This window comes from Mesitornis unicolor, unplaced genomic scaffold, assembly GCF_000695765.1.
Source record: "Mesitornis unicolor isolate BGI_N332 unplaced genomic scaffold, ASM69576v1 scaffold48292, whole genome shotgun sequence".
NCBI classification, from domain to species: Eukaryota; Metazoa; Chordata; class Aves; order Mesitornithiformes; family Mesitornithidae; genus Mesitornis; species Mesitornis unicolor.
The window spans coordinates 1,150-11,161 of record NW_010172155.1 but is presented as its reverse complement, the minus strand read 5'-3'; the positions used below and the strand labels follow the sequence as shown (position 1 = coordinate 11,161).

General features: G+C 43.3%; 1 protein-coding gene across 1 annotated transcript in view; it reads left to right on the top strand.

Annotated features, from left to right (window-relative positions):
- HSPA9 (heat shock 70kDa protein 9 (mortalin)) overlaps positions 1 to 10,012 on the top strand; it is a gene marked incomplete at its 3' end in the record, with an annotated part of 12,489 nt that overhangs the window by 1,869 nt on the left and 608 nt on the right. Inside the window, exons 4-11 of the mRNA XM_010180276.1 lie at positions 461 to 585; positions 2,132 to 2,205; positions 2,291 to 2,397; positions 3,208 to 3,370; positions 4,025 to 4,117; positions 5,748 to 5,957; positions 8,346 to 8,573; positions 9,371 to 9,479. Coding sequence (XP_010178578.1) covers positions 461 to 585; positions 2,132 to 2,205; positions 2,291 to 2,397; positions 3,208 to 3,370; positions 4,025 to 4,117; positions 5,748 to 5,957; positions 8,346 to 8,573; positions 9,371 to 9,479 — 1,109 coding nt within the window. The remainder of the gene's footprint in view (positions 1 to 460; positions 586 to 2,131; positions 2,206 to 2,290; positions 2,398 to 3,207; positions 3,371 to 4,024; positions 4,118 to 5,747; positions 5,958 to 8,345; positions 8,574 to 9,370; positions 9,480 to 10,012) is intronic.

Genomic DNA, 10,012 nt, shown 5'->3' with positions numbered 1-10,012 from the left:
CAGGAATGCATGGAATACACCATACAGTGTGACACAATATGTTTTGAAGTATAGCCCTCTTTTGGGTGAAGTAGTTATGTCCTCAGGTGTCAAAGTTTCATCGCTTATATTCTAAGGGCCAAGCTGTATTTTACTATGTTAGATGCTGATAAAGTTTTCAGAGAAGGAAAAAAGGCCTTGCTCATGCTGTGCAGAGTGGTCGGCATCTACCAATGAAGACTTCTGTTGTTCTTGAGGGTGTTTGCAGTCCAAGCTGTATGATCATACCTAGGGCTTGTGATTAAATGCTGTAGCTGATTACAAACGGTAGTATATTGGTACTTCTGAGACTTCTTGGATCTGAGGCTACTGTTGGCAAGTTCAGTATTCTTTGTCTGGAAATTGTACGTGTTCGTCTGCCAGTACCAGTTGTGCTGTATGCTGATTCAGAAACTGAGTGTGGATTTCTTCTGTTTTTCAGTAAGAACGTTCCATTTAAAATTGTCCGTGCCTCCAACGGTGACGCCTGGGTAGAGGCTCATGGGAAACTCTATTCACCAAGCCAGATTGGTGCCTTCGTACTAATGAAGATGAAGGAAACAGCAGGTTGGTACTGGTCTTCACTGTCTGTGCACACAGGTGTGACCTTGCTGGTGGGCCATGGTAATTGGAAGTGCAGTAGCTTTAAAGGTACTTTTTTTGGTATGAGAATCCTTGTGTAGCAGCCCTTATACAGGGCAGATGGTGGAAAGGTGCAGTGATGGGCTGTTACAAAGCCTCAAGGAAGATCAGTGCCTCTGCAGTCTTGGATCTTTGGTAAGATATTTGTGCTTTACTTAAAACATATTCATATCAGAATTGAATGCAATTTGAGTTGATGCTCCATTGTAATTTAATTGAACGCACACTTACTCAGAAGGGGGAGCTCCTTTTCCTTGTAAGCTGCAGTCTTCATGCTTTCCTGGCTGCAGCTGAGAATGGGCTGCGGCAGCCACGGTTTTGAGACGCTTTGTTCTTAGCTGCTAGATACATAGCAAGAAAGGGAGTGTTTTGGGGCTTAATGAAGAGCTTTTTAGCCGGTGTTGACTTTAATCTTCACTAGGAGAAAATATCAATTGGCTTGGTGAAATTTTTCTTCTTTTCAGTTCTTAATGTAGTTTCTGTGGAAGCTGGTATAGTACATAGAGAAAATAGTAGTTGCATTCTGTAGCCTTGCGTGGTAAACATTGTGCATCCAGTGATAAGTGCTTGGAGGGCAGGACTAAAGATTGTAACTGAAGCTTCATCCACAGATTATTTTATTTCAGTGTTAGGTCCTGGACACTTGCTAAAGCTTCACCAAGGAGTAACATACAAGTATGTGATATATGAACATCTAAATATGATGAATCTGACTTAATGTGAGGATGATGTTCCTCTGCCTTGAGCAGAGGTCTGCTTCCTGAAGGTCTGTTGGCTTTTGGATTGGATGCTACGTGAATTCAGCTATGGAATGATCTGACTTTGCAAACAACTCAGAACAATGAAATGCAGTGTGTAAGTCCTGTGCAGGGCTAACACTTAGGCATAAATGCTGTGTGTGCATTCTTCATTGTATCATTACATGCACATTCTTATTTCTTAGCACATCTGAATCTGCATTTGATTACGTCAGTCTCTTTTTGAGAGAAGTTTGTGAACTTAAATTAGGGTATAACACTTACTTTTCCTGACATGCTGTCTCAGATGCCTATAAAGCTAGTACCTGTACCTGATTTGTACCATGTTACCAACAGCAGACTTCATAAACAGGATGAAAATGAGTAAGTTTTCAGAGCATTATAAGTTGAACACTCCAGTGAAATGGAAAGCAACTTCAATCTTACAGGCTAAAATAACAAGTTAAGCTCTCGGATGCATTCCCACTATTGGCATGAATTGCAGATGTGCTTTGCTGCTCTGTCCTAACTCTGCAGACTATTCCATGCGATGTGGAAAGACTTGATTTCTGCACAGATCTCTCTGCATCTTCCCAGAAAGCAGCAAGTTCTCGGGCAACAAGCCTGTCTTCTGTTCTTAGTCCAGGAAAGGTGTTTCAAACTACATAATAACAACTTGGTGGTATTCTTATCTTACATGGATGACTTTCTGTTGTGTTTCATTTTTCCCCCAGAAAATTACCTGGGACATTCAGCAAAGAATGCTGTGATCACGGTCCCTGCTTACTTCAATGATTCTCAGAGACAGGTATTCACCTTGCTGTAAGGTTTTTGGGCTTATGAATTGCCTCTAGTTTCTCTCAGTAGTCAGCACTCTTCCTCTTTTTCCTCAGGCTACAAAAGATGCTGGGCAGATTGCTGGCTTGAATGTTTTGAGGGTGATTAATGAACCAACAGCAGCTGCGCTTGCCTATGGTCTGGACAAATCTGAAGACAAAGTGTAAGTTCCTGTTCATAACACTTACCCTCTCTTAAATAAGTGTGCTGTAATTTGCTTTGTAAAGCCCTCTTCTCCTTTCTGTTTCTCAAAATCATTGGTTGGAATTCTTCCAAAGTAAACTCCCAGCTGTGAGTCAGTGCTATGTAATATCAGCTCTGTTCTGTGCCAACCATACTTGTTAAAGAAAGTGAGCTCATAACTTGCAGCTACAACTTAATTATGAAAGCTGAGTGCCTATGTAATTATCTTACCTGCAGGTAGCAGTGATAGGTGTGGCTAAGGATGGCTGGGTGAGAGGCTGTCACCATTAGTGCTGAAGTGTAGCACAAGAGGTACACTGAGGTTTGCTGCCTGGTATGCGCAGCTTGCATCTTTCCTGACTGCATTCAGCTGCCTGTCACTGTCAGGAGTGGTTACAGAAATCCAGGGGCATTGTTACAGATTTTGTAAATCTAAGGTAGCTTGTAGAGCCTCACATTTTGAAAAACATGTCTCATCATGGTTCTGGTGTCCCTGCCCTTGTCATTTGGTGTAAATGTATATTTATTTGAAGAAGGAACTGCCCTCTTTGAAATAATGAGCAAGGTTAAGCGTCATGCAGCACATCTTTCAGAGGAGACTTCCACGTGAACTGAGCGTGCTCAAGGAATGTATATGTGGTCTAATTTGCTTACTGCTGCTTTAGAGAGGCTTTCAGCTTTTGTGGACAGTGACATGAATTCTGCAGACGTGATCGCCTAAGGGGAGCTATTTTTGAGCCACATAACTTTGTCTAGAAAGTAATGTTTTTCTACATCTGTTCTCCTGCAGTATTGCAGTCTACGATTTGGGTGGTGGCACTTTTGACATTTCCATTTTGGAAATCCAGAAGGGAGTTTTTGAGGTGAAGTCCACCAATGGTGACACTTTCTTAGGTGGAGAAGATTTTGACCAAGCTTTGCTACAGTATATTGTGAAAGAGTTCAAGAGAGAGGTAAAGTATCTCATCAGAATTTGATTTTGTATTACACTGGCTTTCAACCTTCTATGGAAGGATGGGAATTTTCTTAAGTTATTATGACTTGATTTGTAATCTAAGCCACATTTGAAATTTAAGAGTATTCAAGACACCTATTAATATGGCTTCCAGTTCTTACACTTGCTTTCTTGAGGTGGAATATTCCTCTCCTGGAAGACAAAATAGCAGGACTCCTGCCTTTTTTTCCTCTAGCTGTAGCAGGACTATACTATACATAGTCTGCTTACTTTTAATAATAAAAATCTGTGGTCCAATTGAACGTGTCAGCACGGATGCATACAATACAGGGGTGGCTGTAGGAAACTGCAGCATAATTTCAACTACATTGTTAATTCAGTTTTGCCTTTATAGCAGCACCTTTTCCAAGCTTTAATCTGTAACTTGTACTGTATAATCACTTCCAAAGCAGAGAGGGCTAGCAGATGTTTTTGAAATACTAAATACATTTGCCAGAAGTAAGAGAGATCAGCAGAAGTGCACGTATCAGGCTGCGTTTCTGTGAACATCTTTGCAGTCAAGGTGATAGGAAGGTGAACTGCAATGAAGAAAAGCTGTCCGTGACTCCTCCACAAATGCAGAGTCTGTTAACCCATTTTGTTTGTCACTTAGATGGGTGTTGACCTGACTAAAGACAACATGGCCCTTCAGAGGGTGAGAGAAGCATCAGAAAAAGCAAAGTGTGAGCTTTCATCATCTGTGCAGGTAAGTGACTGAGTTCAAAGCAGTCCAGTAAAACATCTTGATACACCAAATCTTGCATTATTTTTGTTTACAGAGCTCTATGAAATTGTTGCTTTTTTTCTTTTGAGGGCAGAACAAGCTTCTGTGTAACCAGAAAGCCCTTTGGCAGGGTAGGCTGTTGACAAGAACAGTTAGTTGTTGGAAATGAAGAATATAAGCGGTTGCTGGGTTTTGCTTTTCTTCTGGCACCGTGTTTTCCCGTGTTGCAGGGAATGTGACCTTGTTTCCAACTTCCTATGTGTTTCAGAAGTATGATGAGCGTCAGGGAATTTGGCTGCAGCCAGTACTGCTGGGTTACTGGAACCACTTGCAGCTTTGTGCAAGCAGTTTCAAGACCTTAGTGCTACTCATTCCACTGAAACAGCTAATTTGTATAATAACAATTGCTGTGAAGAATCATGACTTATTTGCCTATAGAAGGCAATGAACAACATACTTTTATTTTTTCCCACCTACTTTGTATATTAAAGCATTCAAGCATGTCGTTTATTCACTACTGAATTAGGAGCTGGAGAAGCAGCAATTGGGGAGTGTAAGAGTCTTGCCTAAGTGAAATTAAGGTCAATTATATAGTAATTGAAATGGGGTCTCTGCCAGTTTCTAGATTCTGAATAAACTTTTTTTTTAATGGTGACCTTTTTGTACAGGCCAGTGGGGAGCTCATAGCAAGGAGTTTAGGCCAGTCACAATAGATGCATAGTTCTGCCAGAGACATAGCAGGCTCTGTTTTACTAACTCAAGAGTTGACAAATACAGTCTGTTCCTACCAGGAAAAACTGAATTCGTTAACTCTTTAGCAGTGAAGGGAAAACAACCTGCTTTTGGCCCTGTTTTTTCCCTAATATCTTTGACCATGCTAATTAGAAAATGAATTCACACCTCTAGTCAGTAACATGGGTTTAGTTTGTGTTGTGTAAACTTAATCTCTAGAGCTTAAAGCATTAATGGTTTTAATGTCTTTTGATGTCAGCATGGCTCAGCACTTGAACAAGATGGTTTCGGTATAAGATTTGTTTTAAAAAATCCAGCATGTGAATTTGTAAGAGCATTCACACATAGCCATGAAAAGCGGAGATGATGGTCCCCTGGCGCTGATGAGGCTTGCTAAATGGCAGTGGACTGTCAAACATGAGTTGTTTACATTCTGAAAGCAGTCAGGAGTTATGAAATGCTACGTGAAGTGTTGGTAATTTGGCAGTCTTTCTGAACCCTGAAGATGGGTTCTCTTTTGTGTTGTTCTAAAGTTAAGAGATTAATGTCGTAACTTCTGATGTTTTGGCTCTTACCTCCTGACTGTGATAGAAATTAAATTGTTTTTCTTAATAATAAAAGACCTCAAAATAACACAATAATAAAATTGGAACTTGACAGTGAAGTGAGATGTGTAACGAAATATTTTTCCTGTCTCTTGTCTGAAATGTCAAACATACAAGTATTTAAAACTTAAAAACCTGCTGCCACTTGAAGACTGGGCTGCAGAGTGAGCAGGCATGTAGATGTTTCAGTACAGGCAGAACAGGACCTGTAACTCGATCTAAAACCTGTATGTAGCTGCCTTATGTTCTGTTCCATATCTGTTTCTGTGCTGCAGACTGACATTAACTTGCCATACCTTACTATGGATGCCTCTGGACCAAAGCACTTGAACATGAAGCTGAGTCGCTCACAATTTGAGGGCATTGTAGCTGATTTGATCAAAAGGACGGTAGCACCGTGCCAGAAAGCCATGCAGGATGCTGAAGTCAGCAAGAGTGACATCGGTGAAGTCATCCTCGTCGGTGGCATGACTAGAATGCCAAAGGTATGAGATCCGTCTCTGTTACGGGCAGAACTGGCACAGCTAGCCTGTGCTTACTGCTAAAGGTGATTGCAACAGAAAAGTTGGGAATCTGATAACTTCAGCGCTCTAGCAGCTGAATGTCCCCAGGAGCAGAGGAGATGTGCTGAGAGTAGTCACATGAAAGCAGTGGCGAGGGACTCTCTCATCATGTCTAATTAGCTCGGCTTGGATCTGGGGGCTGTAGCCATGTTGCGCTTCACAAAGACCAAGTGGGAGGTATCAGGAGTTGAAAATTCAACTTTACTTTCTGATGTGGACTGAACATAAGCAGCATTGTTTAGATAGGTGGAGTGTTTTCTCTTGTCTAAGTCTTGTTCTCTTTCTCTGAGTCTCTTACGGACTTCAGTGTGTGGCAGAAGTACACTTCAGTCTTTACCTTCCAGTGAATTTCTTCCTCTGTGTAGAGCACTTGTAGCTAGCTGTGAGAAACTGCACAAACAGAACAGCTCTGTTACCTGCCAGTTTTGTGAATTTGGCTACCTGTGTGAGGCTGGGTGTTCCAAACCCTCGTTACCCAATACCTGGCCCCTGTGTTGATAAGCACCAACAGGTAACTTAGAAGCTTGCTCTGCTGACATGCACAGTCTTACAGATAAGGTGCTGTCTGATGGTGTTTTACTATTCTTGTTTGTAGCAATGCAGGCTGCTACACAGCTTCCCTGAAGCTGAACACGTATGTACACTGTTCTCTTCAAGGGTACAGCTTTTCCTTTTCTATGGAGATCATCAAAATCTCATTCTGCAGGGATCAGTCATGCTTGGACTCTTTGCTGTTAAGATGTGATTTGCAGGTCCTTTCTAGAATAGTAGGTGTGTACGTGGCGTGTTAAGTGAGCCTGGTGGCTGGAGGTGATGCTGGCATGCGCAGAAGGTCACCCAGACAGGGGAACCAGAGCAACAAGATAAACAGAAGTTGCTGCTCTGGCCAAAGCTCGAGTGGAGTAGCTGTGCTATACCTTCCCAAAGTCTCTGCTGTTCCAGCTGGTTAAAGGAAAAATGGTGTGGTTAGCTATACATAAAATGATGAAAAACACTTTTAGAAGTAGGGAAGCCCTTCCTGAAATGTTATGTGTCCTTTGGGGATGGAAGACAATGTTTTTAAATACTGATTTTAAAGTTTTTTATTGTGTTGGTTTTTTTTGTTTTACCCCTTATTTATAACACCCAGTATCTGTGGCTTTGAGCTTACACAATGCTTTTCTGAGTGCCTGTAGTTACAGTTCTAGCTCCAGGATCAGTACCTGGATGTTGCACACAGCACAGAGCCTTCCCTATGTTGTTGTGTGTGTTCATTTCATGCTGCTAGGAGGGAGCGTGCCTTCCTTAGAGTGCTCGCTTGGCCAGTGCTCCAGGAAATGTGGAGTGGGTGGTTAGAAGTCATGTTTCTTTTGTGCTGTAAAATACGCCTCCAGAGGGAAAGACTTGCACTTAATTATATGCTCATACGTGAAGTGTCTTTGTCTGTAATGAACACTCCCAGCAGATGTCTCTTGGCTTTAGTGCAGAGGAGTGGGGCATTTGCTTACAGGACCGTTTTCCTGGCACATCCCACTCACCTCTGCTGTGGTGTGCCTAGTGGGTATACTCAGGGATGAGGGAAGCTGTGAGTGGGAGTGAAGTCCCACAACTGTCTCTTGTAAGGCAGAGGGGTGGACTGCTGAGCTGTGCTCTAGCACAGACACCTTCTTGCGTTCATATCTGGATGCTTCAGCAGTAAATCTGTTGCAATTGTGAACACATCCTTCCTAAAAGGCAGAGCAGTGAAAAGGTGATAACACAGCTCAGACTTGTCTGCTGACATAGCAAATCTACTTCTCTGGTGAAACAGCCCATTAAATAGAGAGTTTGGAAATGCTGTACTTCATACAATCAACTTTTTTTCCTTTTGCACGAACAAGATGAACCGTCCTTCTGCTCTGGATTTTTAACCTTCCCTGCGCTCTCCCTCCACAGCTGTACTGTCCTTGACAGCTATTTCTGCCCAGTGTTGCTGTGTAGAAGTTCCTGGCGAGCAGTCCTTGACTCCTGCTTGATAAGCATGCAGTGATCCCTTCTGAATGTGGCTGGGCTCTGTGAAAGGACTGATGTAGGTTGACTTGCAGCTGGCAAGAAAGTCTCCAGACAAGGGATTGTCTGGACTGAAATGAGAGCATTTAATGGTGTGTGGAAGATGGGTAATTGGGGACCAGTCACAGGCCTGAAGCTTAGTATTTGTCATGCCACAGAGTTACGTGGCAGCAGGAGCGTGAAGATGCCAGCCTTGGCTAAAAGGTGTGTGTGTTCTTGTGGCCACAGCACTGGGCAGGGATGCTTCACTCTGCATACGAGTTGTGCTTTCTTTCCATTCAGGTGCAGCAGACTGTACAGGATTTGTTTGGCCGTGCTCCTAGCAAAGCAGTTAATCCTGATGAAGCTGTCGCTATTGGTGCCGCTATTCAAGGTGGTGTGTTAGCTGGTGATGTTACTGATGTGCTGCTGCTGGATGTAACTCCCCTCTCCCTGGGGATTGAGACACTGGGAGGTGTCTTCACAAAGCTCATCAACAGGAATACTACCATACCAACTAAGAAGAGCCAGGTACAAATTAATTCTGGATGGGCGGGTCTTTAATGGTGGTTTCAAACACCCAGTGGAGGCTACTCAGAGCACCCCAGTAGATAGTCTTGTGTCCTCCTCATCTGGCAAGAAGCAGCTTAGAAATCAGATTTAGTGTCAGCCACTGAGTATCTGTTAATCATTAGTGTGCCCAAGATCAGAGGTAAGTTGAGTTAATGTGTGCCAAGATACCCCAGGGTTTGTGGCTTGGTCACGATTACAGGGTGTGTGCCATGATGTAACTGTCAACACATCATTCTGAAGAATTGTGTGGAGATCACCTGTAACTGAGCACTACACCTGTCTGAGACTACTTTTTTTTGTCTGCATGCTTAGGAAGGGATTATTTGTTTCTGGTGTTGTAGGGCCCTAGTATTCTTGGGTGTTATCCTTTCCCTTGGTTTGCCTTGTCTGGGCCTGCTAGTGTCGTCTTACTGATAGCACCTGTTCTCTCTGGGGTGTGGGGTTGGGGCAGGAGCCCGCTGCTTCAGGAGGAAGTGTTTTGGTAGTATGGCTGGCTGCCACTGGAGCCTGCTGCTGGCATGGCATTGCCAGTTTTCATGTGCTCAAGTGCACAGGACAAGACACCAGTGAGCTTGGCTGTTGCTAGTCTTAATGCCTTGGTGTTTTATCAGAGGAACAACAAGCGTTTAATGAGTCTTTCTCTTTTCAAAGTAGCTTCTCTTTATTCCGTTTTTAGTTTAGTCAGCTTGTAACTGCATCTATTCATGTGTGGCAGTTTACTAGCTATCCAGTAACTTTCTGTTCCTCTTCCACAGGTGTTTTCTACAGCTGCTGATGGACAAACTCAAGTGGAGATTAAAGTATGCCAGGGGGAGAGAGAAATGGCTAGTGACAACAAACTTCTTGGCCAGTTCACATTGGTATGTTGGCTACTCAGTATTTGTGACCTTAAACTTGACCTTCTTTGAGAAGTTCCAAGCCCTCTCCATTTCAGTTGACCTCTGAAGGCAGTGTTGAGGGGGAGTCACCTTACAGAAGACATTTGACCCTATTTGTAATAAGAAAGTAGTCTTTTAAGGCATGGCCTAGTTCTGGGGCAGTGTTTCAATGGCAGAGGAGCAACTCATATTTAAGATGAACCTCAGAGTTTCTAAGCAGTCTTAGGTGAAACTGGGGCTACTGCAGCTTTAGGGCTTGATAACCTGGAAGGGCCCTCTCCAGTTCTGGGCACACAGCTCTGTAGTACTAGCCCTGCACAGCAGATCACCCACGTGTGGGCCTTTCCTCCGGTGCTGCAAAGACAAAACTTGGAGCAGACTCCATGATACGTGCAGACCCTGGAGAACCCCATTTCTAGCCCAGGACTGCTTTTCCTTGAGAGCCTATGGAGCTGCCCTGCTTCCTGGAGAACAGATGCACTCCAGAGTTTCACGTGCACAGCACACAACTAACTAAGC